The 17,248-nt window shown below is 39.5% G+C and overlaps 1 protein-coding gene across 4 annotated transcripts in view; it reads right to left on the reverse strand.

Moving 5' to 3' along the window:
* The window catches only part of LOC127443375 (serine/threonine-protein kinase BRSK2-like), a 171,242-nt gene that overhangs the window by 18,145 nt on the left and 135,849 nt on the right, over nt 1-17,248 (reverse strand). For 2 of the 4 annotated variants that reach the window (XM_051701917.1, XM_051701910.1), the window contains exons 8-15: nt 12,720-12,866; nt 10,075-10,106; nt 8,927-9,091; nt 7,944-8,041; nt 6,694-6,844; nt 5,812-5,880; nt 4,079-4,139; nt 1,150-1,816 (exon numbers count right to left, since the gene is read on the reverse strand). In XM_051701917.1, the coding sequence (XP_051557877.1) occupies nt 1,150-1,816; nt 4,079-4,139; nt 5,812-5,880; nt 6,694-6,844; nt 7,944-8,041; nt 8,927-9,091; nt 10,075-10,106; nt 12,720-12,866 (1,390 nt within the window). The remainder of the gene's footprint in view (nt 1-1,149; nt 1,817-4,078; nt 4,140-5,811; nt 5,881-6,693; nt 6,845-7,943; nt 8,042-8,926; nt 9,092-10,074; nt 10,107-12,719; nt 12,867-17,248) is intronic. The other 2 variants (XM_051701933.1, XM_051701923.1) reach the window with 2 other exon arrangements.

Here is a 17,248-nt window from a genome sequence, read left to right on the forward strand (position 1 = left end):
TGTGGCGTTTAAAATTCGTTAAGTTTTTTTCCAAAACAGGTGAGGTTTTAAAGGTTAATGCTTTGAGTTTTAAATAATAAATACAAAATAAATTAAAAAAAACATACATCCCTAACCAAAATTTTAAACCTAACCTTAACCAACAAACCTTTCTACTATAAATGTCCACTTTCGCCAGCCATCCTAAGAGCTCTTCTTTCCTAAGAGGTCTTCTTATTTTGTATTTGGCAATTGGCATTATTTGAGCATATCGCCACCTACTGGCCAGGGAGGAGAATTTATAGTACAAAAGTACTTAAATGTTGATCTGTTTCTCAACCACACCTATCATGTGACTTCTGAAAACATGGATTTAACCACTAGAGTCATATGGATTAATTTTATGCTGCCTTTGTATGCTTTTGTAGCTTCACCATTCACTTGCATTGTATGTTCCAACAGAACTGAGTTATTCTTCAAAATATTTTGTTTGTGTTCAGCAGAAGAAAGAAATTTGGACATCTAGAATGGCATGAGGATGAGTAAATGAGAGAATGTTCATTTTTGGGTGAACTATTCCTTTAAGGTACGTGCTCTTATTGAGTTTTAAATCAACAAAACCGACCTCCCTACCTTTAACCTTATACCTAAATCTATCCGATAGAGTCATAATAGCAAATGTGAGATGAGAAACGCAAGCTTTAGGTGCCAAAAGCAAGTAAAATGGTGTCGTATTCAGACGTGGTTTTCAGGTGAATTTTAGATGGATGTTTTAATGATTAAAACTTACCTCCCTAACCTAAAACTTTTGCCTGAACCTAACCATGAGTGTTTTAAAATATAAATGAGACATTAAAAAAGACATCCTTTTGTTTATGTAAAGCAAACATTAAAAGGTACTGCCTTGCAAGTCATGCACTATAGATAAAGCTTTTTGAAATCATAAGATAGCATTGTGTGAGGAACAAGTGTTTATGAACTAACAATCTGCACATTTTACTTAAAAGTCATTTTTGTTGTAGTGCCTCTAGTGCTTATTTCTCCAGGAAACCTCTGTGATATGTACAAGGAACCTAAAAATCATTTAGCAAAAATGTATGTATAGTAATGTGATTCTATGAGAGCAGGTTGTTTTTTATTACTTTTAGATGCCTCCAGCACTATTGATACCTTGTAGTTTCCTGCGGTGGAAGCGTGGTGAGCCAAGGAAGCTGTTCTTAATGGAGTTGAGGCGTGTCCTCCAAGGCATACCCCCAATGGAGGGGCTTGGGGGTGGTGTGGGGCTCGGTGTGCCCGCTGGGCTCTCCTTAGGCGTGTGCACCGGCGTTCCTTTTGGAGTTGGCAGAGGGCTGCCCCTGGGGGAGGGGTGGGGCGTAACCTGTATGGTGGGGATAGATTTGCCGTTGTGGTCAGTCCCGGCCAGCGGGTGAAGGTGGTGTAGCCGAATGGGCGAAAGGGGAGAAAGGGGAAAAGAGAGTTTGGGCGGCACCGTGAGCGGTGGCCGCCGCACCTTGGGGCTGCCGGGTATTGGTGGAGGCAGGGGTTGGGAGGATGTGGAGGGCGTAGAAGGTTCTGATTTGGCAGCCGTTGGCGTGGCCGTTGTGTTAGGCAGTGGGTTTGACATGGTGGCCTGCAAGGGCTTGTCCGCAACTTTGGGCTTGGCTGGTAGGGTCTGGGTTTTGTTGTTGGGCTGAAGGGCAGCTGTCTTTGGTTGAAAGTTTTTGGGGGAGTGGGGGCCTGTGCCATTAAGCCGGGACACAGGAGCATGGTTGGGGCTGTGGTTGGGCGACTGTGTGAGTTCTGCGGATTGTGGAGGAACAGCAAACCGCCGCATGGGCTGTAAGAGCGCATGCACAGAGCCAGCAGCATACACACAACACACAGCCCCGTAGTTAACAGGCATTACGGAGCAGACATACACACACACCAACACCAGACATGAAAGGATGGTGAACAAGGCACCGGTGATGAGCGGTGAGGGAGGAAATGCAGAAAGTAAGAAAGAAAGAAAGAAAGAAAGAAAAAAAACACATGCCATTAGCACAACCAGCCAAGAGGCAACAAGACAGTGGAAATAAAATGTCCAGCATTACCAGTGTTCCAAAAAAATAAATAAAAAAAATCGGCAACAAAAATTAGCAACAAAAAGCTCTGGGTTGTTGTTGTTGGAAAAAAAAAAAAAAAAGGTGTTGTCAGCAGTGACTACGCAAGCAGGAAATCTGCACAAGGCACATTAGCTTTACTTTGAAAGGACGCTATTGTCGGAATGCATCATCATTTCAAAAAAAAATTTTTTATTTTTTTTAATTGGTGGATATCTTCTTTGTTGCACTTAATTATTTAAAAGTGACACACGTCACTGTCTGCTAAGAAAATAAAAAAATACACATGAATTAAAAGATCTCTTCAAGACAATAGCGCCACACTATCAAAATGGCTAGTGAAAATACAGTAAGTGCAATTGATAGAGCATAGAGTACAATGTTGCTTCTTTTGGTATGATATGAGGATGCTGGTGACACTGGTGAAATCCCCATCTTTTTGACAGATGTTGCTAATAAATTGGGCTAAATACAGGGAATAGAAACAAAAAGGGCCACTAAAAGTGTAGAGTGTGATTACGATTGTTGGCATGAAACCTAACCAACCATTTTATAAAACATAAAAAAAAAAAATTGTAACAGCAATCATACCATAGGAAGAAAGAATACCATGAATGCAATAAAAAGGATTGTTAAAGCTCTTTCATAACACAGGGAAGATTCTTCCATGACAAACCTTTGTAGTCTATGCCTAAGCGATAAAACTAATCTCAGATGAGCTGCATCAAGGAGTTCTTCACAGGCTAATTCAAATTACTTCCTAGTTCTCTACATGAGCCATTTATCAGTCAAAGGGCAACACTGCAAAGATTGTGAAAATATGGAACATTTGAAACTGCAGAGTATTTGATCAGGCCGGATTCAGATTCGGCTCTGGGCTGAGTCCTGAGGGGATGTCCTTGATGTAACTCAAGGACGGCATATTGGGAAGTTTTAGAAGTGGATTTGTAATCAGTTAGCCTCTTTAAACAAGTCAACTGTAAAAGCTGGCTACATCCAGGGCTCCACTGTTAGTGAGGAATCGTGGATTTTCGAGGGATTTCAACAAGCCATTAGTGACTAAGGCTTCTAATTTTTCAAAGCAACTAGCCTGTGATTTGGGCAAAGATTAGCAGTAATTATGCTAAGCATCATAGGGCTGAAAGTAGTAATGATGAGTGCATCAGAAGGGACAGGCAGCAATTTTTCTGCAGTATTATAGCTTTAGGTTATATTTAGTCTGCTGTCTTGTTTACTGTAACTAACAGTATAATTAGCAATAACAATCTACTGTAAATATCATTGCAAACAGGTGCCTGTACATTATTAACAATTCTGAGAAACATCTTTTGCATTGTCTTATGCAATCTACACATACAGTGGACCCAAAAAGTATATGGACACTTAAGCCTCACTTAAATTAAATTCTTTACATTGGAAAACAAAATATCAAACCAATGGCATTTATTTTTAAAATAGATAACACAGACTTTTCAAGCAGAACCTTTCAGAGAGAAAAAAAAAAAAATCGTAGGTTTCAAATAATTAAACAGTAGATACATTGTTCAAAATGAAGACAGTACAGATTTGGACACTTTCTGGGTGACTTCTTACTGTACATCGACTAAAAAATGGCCTTAGGACCATTTGGTCAAAAGTAATCACAGAAATGGCTAAGAAAAGTTCTCAGAAAAGGTCTAGGATCATTTGTTTTCAGATGACACTTGGTTTGATATTGTATTTCGAATGCAATGACAATCAGACATTTTTAAGTGTGACTTAGGTGCATCCAAATACTTTTTGGGGCCAGTGTTGTAACATTATATTGTAAATACATACTAAATGTCTGTAGATCACTGACATAAACAGATGTAGTGACATAAGTTTCTCACCAATGCACAATGTGAAGATGCCACACCTTCAGAAGGAAGTCTATCTAGAGAACAGCTGGCTATGGATTGTAACGGCATCAGACTAGCTGAGAGAAGTGAATAAATAAGTATGGATGGGGGGCTTACCCGAGGACTGCTGAGGGGACTAGTGGACAGACCAGAAGATGCTCCACTGATGGATCTGGACCTAGAGTTGCACAGCATAGATTCATTGATACATTGTAAAACAGGTTTCTGCCCCATATATACTGTAGCACACCCCTGTAACTCCACAGGACATGCTAGTAGAGAGCATGTGTGGATAAAACATGTTTAAGCAATTGAGCTTACATTTGGCAGTATAACACCAGACCTCTATGTTTTAATTATATGTCAGCTTTCCACATAAGCCTATAAGTCTTTTGTTGATCTTGATATTTATACATGTATATTGAGTTGCATATAAAAGGTCGTCCCTACCCATTTTATAAGGTTATGTAAGAAACATGTTGTATTCTCTGATATCTGAACTTCATTGTGTATTAGATGGTGAGCTTCATTGGTTAACTCCAATAAATTATTCAGATTTAATTGACCATGGACACAATGGGTTTTGTCATCAAGGCAAATGGAACCGTAAATCATCCCTAAAGTTGTCAACATTTAGACTCACATGAGGAAGGATTTGATCCATAAACTGATCAATTACCTTTGCTAATGCTACTTAGATGAGAATTATGCATTGTTTCCAATTGTCTTTGATCATTCAAGCATAAAAATCATAACAGCACAAATGCCATGGCCAGATTCAGTGGAATGCTGATGGCTATTATATGCCTCCTGCATTTGACTAACAGGCTTGTTGTAACCAAACACAGTGTCAGCGAGAGAGTTTACATAGTGTAACAGATTACTAAAAAGAAAGTACAGTCACTAGAGGCCAGTAACTATATGAGGAAATATTTCTACTTTTAAAGCTATGTACTGTGTTTGTGAAAATTGTATTTCATTAAAATTTTACAAGAAAGAGACTACGATTATATTAAGAAAACTACTGGCTGTAAAAATGCTTCATAAAATTGTATAAAAGATGCAGGGGAGCTTTTGAATATATTATATAATTATATAATTTCATTTTGAATGTTTACAATGTCTAAACATTAGAAAGACAAATTTGATCTATCAGTCTGTCCATAAAACAATTTTACTAGTGCGTAATTCAGTGATCCTCTGCAAAATGCAATGATTAAATAATAATAATATAATAAATCAAATAAAGTGACTACAGAAAAATATAAAGAAAAATTCAGGGCCTGTCACAGTGTTATTTGGCTGGCAGACTGAAAAGACTCTGGATGTGCAAATTAACAGAAACTCTGTTAACTCAAGGTTGAGGAAAAATGCTTGAACAGATAAACACAAACAATCCGATAACCTCTGTCTCTCACATAAGTGCCCACATCACTGTAAGAAATACAAACAATGACAGGTGAAGGGGAGAGAAGCGTGAAGGCAAAACGAGAGCAAGGGGAAGAAAAATTAACAATCTGGGATGCACCGAGGGACAAAAATGCCAGACATCAAACGAAACATGAAAGGCAAAGCAAGTGAGATAAGATGCTTTTGATGTGTGTAGAGGGAGCCAGAGGGCCGCTGCTTTACCAAAACTCAGAGGCCAAACAGGGAGGAAAAACTCTTATTTACACATACAACGTTTTTTTAAAGTTCCCTCTCAAGTAAACTAAGCTCTTAAGATCTTAAATGTCAGTGGTTGAAATAAAAAGGCCAGTGCTCTCTGTGCAGCTACTAGTAGATGTTTTGAGTAATAAAAACCCCACTGCATCTTCAGATCAGAACAAAAGCATGGCGGTGGTTTATACCTCTCCTCTTTGCTTTGCAGTATGGGGTGGGCATCTGAGATATCCAAGCTTTTACTGAAAACAGATTTACTAAAGTAAGAGAGAGTAAAGTTAGAGTAAATTTACAAATGTAACCATGGAGTTGAGCCAAAGCATCTACATAGGGTAATGACACTGGGTTGATGAAATGGATCACAATGGATATGGAAAAAAGTAAAGAGAATTTGTAACAAAACCTGCCACAGATACAACATTTTTTTTATTTTTTATTTTTTTTTATCACATTATCACATTCCCATTGTGCCCTCAACTCGAATTTGAGAAGTCAGATTTCACCATATGGCACATTTAGTGTGCTACTTGACTAGCTTTCTCAGCTTTCTTCTTTTTGATTAAAAAGAAATTGAAATCTTTGCTTTCTGCTTGCCCAAAATTAGTTGAGTTCAATATAGGGTTCCTGCAACTTTTGACCAATGCATTAAAAACATTTTACTGTATAGAGATTGCACTTGCAAAAAGCAATTTCTAGACAATAAAATATTTTAGAGCTCAGAATAACTATAAAAGTATAGATAATTTCACTATTTACTACACTTTTTAAAAATCACAGTTTTAAAATTCCCTGAAATTTCCAAGTTTGTTGGAACCCCGTCATTAATATTATTTCTTTACTCTTTATGTGCAATTTACATTTAAAGAGAACTTTCTCTTCTTCTGGGAGCAGCTGGTATGCAGCTTCTGTAAACTGTGAAATTCATTTTGCCAATCCAAAATATATATTTGGATTTTTAGACTGAACATCATTGTCTTCAACTTTTCCTGTTAAGGCTCCACAAAATGTGACATCCTTTCTACCATTCTGTCAGTTAATAATAGAGGAGAGAGAGTGACTGGTTTCTGTACCTCTGTCCATGTTGTGCCATGTCAATGGCTCGTCTCACGGGAACAGGCGAACCGCCCTCAGTCACACTCAGCACCTCCATAGATTTGCGCTCTGGCCTCCTCTTGTTGTGCCTTGTCAAGAGTGGAGAGTCTACACGCTTCCTGGGAGGATCTGGAGACAAGAATATGAAAATTAATTCAATGATACCTGACACATGAAAACAGCCCATGAAACATTTATTATGTGAATATTTTTCATTCTCATCACCCCAATATGCCCAACTATATACTTATAGACAACATGAAATCAAAAATTGCCCTCTTTATTTTTTTAATAAATGCCACTCCTGTTTACACCCTAACCCTAACCTAACCATAACTCTAACACTTAAGGCTCGAAAACAGTGCATGGAATTACGTCAGCTGTGTCAGCGGCTTTCTCTTTACTCCCGTATAGGCTATGCGGCTCGCTCAGTGCATAGCTTTCTCAATGGCAATGTAATTTTTCTGCAATGCTTGTGTAATTAACAAACATGGGATCCAAGGAAGACTTCACTATTTTATTCTGTTTCTTTGCTTTATTTTAAAATATATATAAATGTTGTTGTTGTGTTTTTTTTCCCCTTCACTTTCTATCGTGACCTGCAGCTGAATTGCGTTGCAATAGTGGGGTTTCCCTCTTACATAAAACTCCAGGATTCCCCCAATGTACAAGTGCATACACGAACATGAGGGACAGTCGATATTTTACATTGGTGTATTTAAATTGGTATAGTTTATAGTATGTGATTTTCACACTGTTATATTAATATGTAATATTGAATTATTTCCGCTGTGTTGACACATCGTTTGGCTCCATCTTATGATGTCTGTTGTCCGGTGGTATGCATTTACATGATCACAATAAGCCGCGTTCTTCAGGAGAAACCTAGGTGTGTTAAAGCACTTTCTCTTAATCACTTAAAGGGCATAAGGAAATCAGCATTCTAGTTTACATGAATGCTTTCTGCAAAACCCCTGAAATAAACCGTTTTCTTAAGTGCATGTAAACGTGGTCAATGGATCCACTTTCATTGTATGAAAGAGAGCAGCTCAGACATTCAACTAAATTTCACTTTTGGTGTTTCATGTAGTAAAGAAAGTCATAAAGGTTTTAAACAACATGAGGGTAACAGAACTGATGACAGAACATTATTTTTGGGATGAACTATCCCTTAAAGGATTAAATACATAACAACAGAAATATAGAACTAAAAATAGAGCCAACAGACCAATCTCATTTCTGGGTGGTAAATTCTGATCCTCATGACTGGGATATCTCTCCTTACGGTCCAGCAGAAGGAAGTAGATCATCTTTTCCTGGTTGTCACTGGAACAGAGTCATCAAGGTTGTTAGGGCACAGAGGAACAAAATGTGTGTTTGGTCAAGACAGATTTCTGATATACTACAACCTTCAGTGCTCTAGAATAATCCTTTGCTTAAGCTAATTAACTTAATTAGTTTAGGAGCAAAGAGTACCAAGCACCTTATTCCCAGAGAGCTAAAAGACATCCTGCTGAGATCACAGGATATTTCATTAATGATGCACAAAGAAATAAAATATCCGACAAGAGCGGAGCGAGTTCAAAAGTTACAATTCTGCCAGCGAGAGGCCGTGTGCTGAACGTCTCTGCCCCAGACCACACAGTGGGAAGTAAATATAACCGATCTTTGCTGCAGGCGACATCGAAATTGTTTAAACGCTGGGCAAGAGAAGATACAGAGGGTAAGACGTTTTAGGAGAGAACACCCCGGCCATCTATCAGGTGGCTAACGAAGAGATTGCACACAGTGGAGCATGCAGGCGGTAATTGTGAGCATGGGAGATGATAGATGAGTGAGAGTGAATAGGTTTCTCTAACAGCCTACAGGCAGAATGCTGTACTGTGGGTTTACTAACCCTAGGAAACAAGAATTTAAAATAACACTAACATATGGTCTCCCAAAACAAATGCAAACAGGCTGCATATAAAATCCTGTATTTTCATCTTACAATTTAACCACAAGGAACAACTTTCTTGGTGTCCTCAGCACTTAAATTTGAAATAACTGTTTGGCTGGAAAAACAAAAAGTAGTCCCTGACTGAGGTGACTGTGATGTGTGTCCCTTCAGATCAGAGTGGGTGCAGTTCTCCATGTCTGGCTCAATCTTTTTCTACAACCCCTGCACTTCTTTCCTTCCACCTCCTCTGTTTCTCTTTCTTAGTTACTCACTCATCTGACAGCAGGTCTTTCATCAGTTTGTTCTTGTCTCGGAAACAGCCCAGCGAGTGCATGCTTTCCAGCACATCGGGGTCGATGTCCTCAGTGGAGGGTAGAGTGCGGATCGCCACTTTCCGTGGCACTGGCTGTTCTGGTTCTGGCTCGTTCTTCCCTCCTCTGTGAAAAGATCAGTAAAGAGAAGATCAGACACAGGAGAACTGAAATAAGCTGTGCTTGTTTATATTTCATTAATTGAGCACACATGGTTATTCCCTCTGGTGAGTGTTGGGATCCTTGCTGGTGGGATAAGTCAAACCATGACTAATACAAAAAGTTGGAAAAAGTGATACTGGGAGAATGAGTGTTGCAAAACAAAGCAAGAAAATAACCAGTCAATGCTTAAGGGGGGCACAAACATGGAGTGAAAGCCAGTTTAAAGCTTAGGCTCTTCAATGAACACACACACACACTCACATTTGAGCTCTCTCTGCTGTCATGCATTAATTAAGGGAACATACCCATCATCTTCTGTAATAAGTTCTTACTTTTTGCAATGCGATATTCATAGAGACACATACAAGAAACAAAAAGTATTTGGATACTTTGTCTTAGCATTATCTAATAAAATATCAAAACCAAGTGGCATTGTTTTTAAAAGAAAGATAGCACAAGCACATTTTTTTTTAAGCAAAACATTAAAAAAGAGGTTTGTATAGGTTTCAAATAACAAAACAATAGATATACTGTTCACAATTAAGATAAAAGCATTTAGACTCTTATTTTGTTGTCAAAACTGAGGAACATGTCCATAGTTAATGTGATGAATTACACCTGTGGCTACTCTGTAAGGAGACCAGTGTGAATTTAAGGGGAACTGACTTCACACATTCTTTAAAAGGATGTTGACCACGACTGATTAAAAGAAATTGATTAAATAAATGCTGTGACGTTAGTCTGTAAAAAGCTTTATCATTTGTTTGCAGATGCAACTTGGTTTGGTATTTTGTTATCTAATGCAATGACATTCAGAAATGTTTTGGGGTCCACTGTCTGACATACATACACACACACACACACACACACACACACACACACACACACAAAGAACAAACACGTGTACAGTACAAAAACACACACACACAAAATATGTTTATACTCACATGTACCACGTGTGCTTCTGTATCTGTTCTAACTGTAAAGAGAAGCATAAAAAAAACATGAGCAAACCATTTCTTTCATTATCACACAATCTTTATTTCAGAGAGGACACTACAACAGAACCAAACAAAAAGAGCAGAGCATGACATTAACCATCTCTGAACATCAGGCAGTTCCCTGCTGGCCGCCTCTAATCTCTCTCCTCTGTGTCGCATCATCTGATCTCGCCGGGTTTAACTGCTGAAGCTAAAAAGACGTGCATTTCAGCAGCCCGCTAATTAGAGCTGTGACCCTCGTAACAAAAACAGCACCCTTAACAATGGAAGCCCATGAGAACTAATGATTTTGTGCTTGTATATGTAATGCCAACAGGAATAACTTTAAAGGGATAGTTCACCCAAAAATGAAAATTCTCTCATTATTTCCTCACCCTTATGCCACCCCAGATGTGTATGACTTTCTTTCTTCTGCTGAACACAAACAAATATTTTTAGAAGAAAATCTCAGCTCTGTAGTTCCTCACAATGTAAGTAAATGGTAGCCAGAATTTTGAAGCTCTAAAAAGGACATAAAGGAAACATAAATGTAATCCATATGACTCCAGTGGTTTAAATCCATGTCTTCTGAAGCGATATGACAGGTGTGGGTGAGAAACAGATCAATATTTAAGTCCTTAAATATTCATATCGCTTCTGAACATATGGATTTAACCACTGGAGTCTTGCGGATTACTTTTATGCTGCCTTTAGGTGCTTTTTGGAGCTCCAAAGTTCTTGCCACCATTCACTAGCATTGTATGGACCTACAGAGATGAGATATTTTTGTTTGTGTTCTGCAGAAGAAAGTAAGTCATACACATCTGGGATGGCATGAAAGTAAGTAAATGATGAGAGAATTTTCATTTTTGGGTGAACTATTCCTTTAAATCTAGCTGAGATCATCTGTAGTAGTGGTTAGCAACAGAATGAACAGAATAAATCACTTCTTACTGGTGTACATCTTTTCAGGAGCTACTGTATAAAAAGACAGCACTTAACCTGATCTAGAAACAGTGAGAAACTCGCATTTAACTAGAATGTCCAAACAAACAAAAAACTTTTACTTGTGTTTGAAGCTGAAAAACGTAAATGTCTGTAGGTATGAGAGTGTTCAAGAAACAATTACAATACATTGTCAATTGTCAACTGCCAGTGTTTGACCTGGTGATACAATATTATCTTGATTTTTGGGTCACAATACAATAATATTGTGAATTTTTGTTATGTGTAGTTTTACTTTATTTTATGTGTATAGTTATGTGAAAATATTATATATTGCTCTCTTTTACTCACTTGTTTCTTGTTCATCTGCATTGGACTTTTGCACAAATCTATTCTGTGCTTTCTTTGAGGATTTTAGCCAAATTAAAATAATTGAGCGCTGACCTATTGCTACGTTACATTTCGCCTTCTCACAGACTTGCTATGCATAAAGATCTCCTTTTTCCCAATAAAATATTTTGGTGAAAATGTATAACTAGAAATATAAATTCCTAATGTGACAATATACTGTAAGACCTCTTTTATATCATTGATGAACCACAGAGGAAATGGGCTATGTTTGGATAGCTCTTAGGAGAGAGCTATTTTCAATCACAGAGAGATGTGGGCAGAGAAGATAGCTATCTGTTTTTTTCTGGAAAGCAAAAAGAAACATGAGCATTTCAAAGGCTTGGTATCAGGACAAGATTCTACACCCTTCTACACTCTCACTCCAGCACACTATAGGTAAAAGGGATCTGCTCTGAAGCAGAACAATGAAAAAAAGTAGCTGAGAGGGAATGGGAGAGACAAGGAGCCACTGAAAGAGAGAAAGAAAAAGATAGACAGAAGCGCAGACACACAAGCTTTTTGAAGCTCATGTGTGAGATCCGGACAGACAGGCTGGTTGGATTAGTTCTGCTGTGTGTTGACCTGAAGTGACAGCTCAAAAGCACAAGAGCTCTTAGACCCATAACACTTTATTTAATAGAAATCAGCTTAATATACTGTGGATGTCTGCGGAACTGAGCAGCCAACCAGTGTCTGTAGACAGTGTAATGCACATGTAATGCTGTCACCTTCCATGATTCTCCAGACCATGTGAGCCATAAAAAAATAATAAAAAATAGACTATGAAATCAAAATTTGACTTTTGTGGCTTTAAGTCCATTTATGTTTTCCTTGAGGCCCTCTATATGCCAGTGTACTCCTAAACTTTGACAACATTCCCTTTTACAGTCTACAATCTTCTGGGAAAAACAGAACAAAATATTGATGACTCATCTTTCACTACACAGATATTTGTCCAATCAAATGCTCTCTAGAATGATAATGTCCTTCCCCTGCAACTGACCAGCAAGTAGTAAATAATGTTTTATGGATGTGACGTACAATAAACAAAGCCTATTGTCTATTTAAAATAAGGAGGCAAGCCCTTCGACATATATCTAGTAACTTTCTGTTTCAATAGGAATAACGTCAACACAGTACAAGAAAATTTGCTCATAAATTAATGTCATGGGATCTTTACATTACATTTCAAGATACAACTCTAGATCTTCATTTACAGTAGATCTAGATGAGTCAGTGATGTCACAATGCTCAGCGTGAGGATGCTGCACACTGACCGTGAGTCGCTTGGTGGCGTCCACCTCAATCATCCCCCTCAGCAGGTTCTGGCAGTCAGGAGGAATGAAATGGGGCATGTGGAAGACCCCCAGCTTCACTTTCTCCAGCAAGTTCCTCAAGTTATCATCGTCAAATGGCAAAGCACCCTGACAGTAAGAGACACAGACTAAATATAGTACATTTTCATACCATCTAAACTACATAAATAAATATTCATGTAAATGTAGCATAAATTAAACACATTAAAAATAAGCATACATTTACCTTTTATATCCATTACATTTCACTGCAGAGTCCGACATGGGCCCTGTTTTGTAAACCCGCACCCACAATATTTAAAGGGATAGTTCACCCAAAAATGAAAATTCTCATGATATACTCACCCTTATGCCATCCCAAATGTGTATGACTTTCTTTCTTCTGCAGAACACAAATTAAGATATTTAGAAAAATATTTCAGCTCTCACAGTGCAAATTAATGGGTGCCAAAATTTTGAAACTCCAAAATCCACATAAAGGAAACATAAAAGTAATACATATGACTCCAATGGTTAAATCCATGTGTTCAGACAGGATATGTTAGGTGTGGGTGAGAACCAGATAATATTTAAGTAATTTTTTGTCATAAATTCTCCTGCCTGCCAATTAGGGGGTGATATGCAAGAAGGAGAAAGTGCAAGTAAAGAGGAAATTGACTGAGCAGGGAGGAGAATTAATAGTTTAAAAAAAAAAAAAAGAGAGACAAATATTGATCTGTTTCTCACCCACACCAATCAAATTGCTTCAGAATACATGGATTTAACCACCAGAGTCATCTGGAGTACTTTTATTTTGCTCTTATGTGGATTTTGCAGCTTCAAAAGTTTGGCACCCATTCACTTGCATTGTATGGACCTCAAGAGCTGAGAAATACTTCTAAAAATCTTTGACTGTGTTCAGCAGAAGAAATAAAGTCATACACATCTGGAATGGCACGAGGGTGAGTAAATGATGCGACAACTGTCATTTTTGAACACCCGACCCGTTATCCGACGGCAGCACTCAATTTAATTCCATACCTGACCCGAACCTTTTAACATTAAGACTGTGATCTGAACTGCACTTGCATTTAAATAAATCTACTACATCAGGTTGACAAAAATTGTTTATTTGCTCACATTACACAAGTAATCAAATTAACATTAGGCACTATGAGTTGCAGCATTTAAGAAAAATAGACACGTTAACATTGTGTTGACAATTAACAGAAAAAAGATGAGAAAGATGAACATTATTTGACATATTAAAAAATAGCCTTGGCTTTTTGTCCAGCAGTCTGCCCGTGTCTGTTGATTCCCAACCCACAGCCGCACCGCAAATAACAATGTAACATTTTTCCACCCGTTATATCAAATATTAACGGTTCACCCGTCGGGTACCCGCCCATGTGCAGGACTCTTGTTTCACTGTACATATAAATCTGTAAAGCTTTGGTGTAGATATTTCATGGCAGAACTGGCATATTAGTTGCATATAAACTGACTGAAGTCGGCCCATTGCGGACTTCAAATTCCCCAATGAATTCACAGCAGTCATTATCACTGCTGTGTACATCCCGCCACAAGCCGACAAAGACCGGGCACTCAAGGAACTGTATGGGATTATAAGCGAGCAGGAAACCACGCACCCCGAGGCCGCGTTCACTTTAGCCACGTCTGGACTTTAATAAAGCCAGTTTCAAATCAGTCGCACCAAGATACCACCAGCACATTAGTTTCAACACACGAGGGGACTGGGTTTTGGACCATTGCTACTCTCCCTTCCAGGATGGCTACAAATCCCTCCTCCGACCACCATTTGGCAAATCGGACCACTCTTCCATTCTGCTTCTGCCCGCTTACAGGCAGAAACTGAAACAGGAAGCACCCACCCTCAGAACGATCCAGTGCTGGTCAGACCAATCAGACTCTACGCTACAAGACTGTTTTGATCACATGGACTGGGAGATGTTCCGGTCCGCCTCTGATGACGACATCGAGCTTTACGCTGATAGCGTAATGTGTTTCATCAGAAAGTGCATAGAGGACATTGTTCCGACCAGAACAACACGGATCTATCCGACCCAGAAGCCATGGATAAATAGCGATGTTCGTGCAGCACTTAATGTGCGGACCTCTGCTTTTAATTCCGGGAACGTGGAGGAGCATAAACAAGCCAGTTATGCCCTCCGAAAAACTATCAGAACAGCAAAATGCCAGTACAGGAACAAGACTGAAGGACAGTTTAACACCACCAACTCTAGAAGCATGTGGCAGGGAATTAACATCATCACGGACTTTAAAGGGAATAAAAACTCCGCCATGAACACTGCTGCCTCTCTCCCGGATGAGCTAAATACATTTTATGCTCGTTTTGAGGGAAATAACACCACCCTCGCGGAGAGAGCTCTTGCGGCCGAAGCTACAGAGGTTAGTTCACTCTCCGTCTCTGTAGCGGATGTAACACGATCCTTCCGACGGGTGAATATCCGCAAAGCTGCGGGCCCAGACGGCATTCCGGGCCGCGTCATCAGAGCGTGCGCGAACCAGCTGGCTGGTGTTTTTACTGACATTTTCAACCTTTCCCTCTCTTTGTCTGTAGTCCCCACATGCTTTAAAACATCCACCACTGTGCCTGTTCCAAAGCAATCAAAAATCACTTGCTTAAATGACTGGTGTTCTGTTGCTCTGACCTCCATCATCAGCAAATGCTTTGAGAGACTAATCAGAGATTACATCTGCTCTGTGCTGCCTCTCTCTCTAGACCCATTGCAGTTTGCTTACCGCAACAACCGCTCCACTGATGATGCCATTGCATCTACAATACACACTGCTCTCTCCCACCTGGAAAAAAAGAACACTTATGTGAGAATGTTGTTTGTAGACTACAGCTCAGCATTCAACAACATAGTGCCCTCCAAGCTAGATGAGAAACTCTGGGCTCTGGGCTTAAACAGCTCGCTGTGCAGCTGGATCCTGGACTTCCTGTCAAGCAGACACCAGGTGGTTAGAATAGGCAGCAACATCTCCTCATCACTGACCCTCAACACTGGAGCCCCACAGGGCTGTGTTCTCAGCCCACTCTTGTATTCCTTGTACACACATGACTCTGTGGCAACACATAGCTCCAGTGCCATCAAGTTTGCTGATGACAGGACGGTGGTAGGTCTGATCACTGACAATGATGAAACAGCCTACAGAGAGGAGGTGCACACTCTGACACACTGATGTCAGGAGCACAACCTCTCCCTCAACGTCAGTAAGACAAAGGAGCCTGTGGTGGACTTCAGAAGAAAAGACACAGAAGAGAACACAGTCCCATCACCATCAATGGAGCACCAGTGGAGAGAGTCAGCAGCTTCAAGTTCCTGGGTGTCCACATCACTGAGGAACTCCCATGGTCCATCCACACTGAAGTCGTTGTGAAGAAGACTCATCAGCGCCTCTTCTTCCTGAGACGGCTGAGGAAGTTTGGAATGAACCGCCACATCCTCACATGGTTCTACACCTGCACTGTAGAGAGCATCCTGACTGGCTGCATCTCCGCCTGGTATGGCAATAGCACAGCCCACAACCGCAAAGCACTGCAAAGGGTGGTACGAACTGCCAGACACATCATCGGAGGTGAGCTTCCCTCCCTCCAGGACATATATACCAGGCGGTGTGTGAAAAAAGCTCGGAGGATCATCAGAGACTCCAGCCACCCGAGCCATGGGCTGTTCTCACTGCTACCATCAGGCAGGCGGTATCGCAGCATCAGGACCCGCACCAGCCGACTCCATGATAGCTTCTTCCCCCAAGCAATCAGACTTTTGAACTCTTTATCTCCCACAATCAAAATATATCAGCACTGCACTTTATTACTCTTACTCTTATATCTCACACCGGACTGTCATAAATTATATTATTATTATATTATATTCTCTCTTAGCAGCTTACTATCAACCGACAGTCTGAATGTCAATACAGTACAATACAACCTACTGTACATTCTATATATACTACTATATATACTTTTTTTTTATTGAATAATGTGTATCTATATTGTGTGTATTGTATACTGTACAGTGTATGTTATTATTTGTATATTGTGTTGTGTGTAATTATGTGTATATTAGACTTTAAATTGTGTTGTGTTAATTTGATGTTATTGTAAATTGGTATATGTCTCATCACTGTCACAACTGCTATGTTGATCAGAACTGCACCCAAGAATTTCACACCATTGCACTTGTGTATATGGCTGTGTGACAATAAAAGTGATTTGATTTGATTTGATTTGAAACCAATGAAGACAATGGTGGAATAGGTGAGCACCCCAAAACAATTAAGAGAGAGTTTTATGAAGGATATCAGCAGTGGAAGTCAGACCGCAAAATAAATAAAGAAAAGGCTGGCAAAAAGAGATGATTGCGCTTTGATAATTAGCTTTGTTTTGTGCCAGATACACTTCATCATTTTCACATCAGAGAGACCCATCAGGGCCCTGACACTACAGAGATGTCAGCGCT

The sequence above is a fragment of the Myxocyprinus asiaticus genome, chromosome 1 (assembly GCF_019703515.2).
Source record: "Myxocyprinus asiaticus isolate MX2 ecotype Aquarium Trade chromosome 1, UBuf_Myxa_2, whole genome shotgun sequence".
Classification (NCBI taxonomy): Eukaryota; Metazoa; Chordata; class Actinopteri; order Cypriniformes; family Catostomidae; genus Myxocyprinus; species Myxocyprinus asiaticus.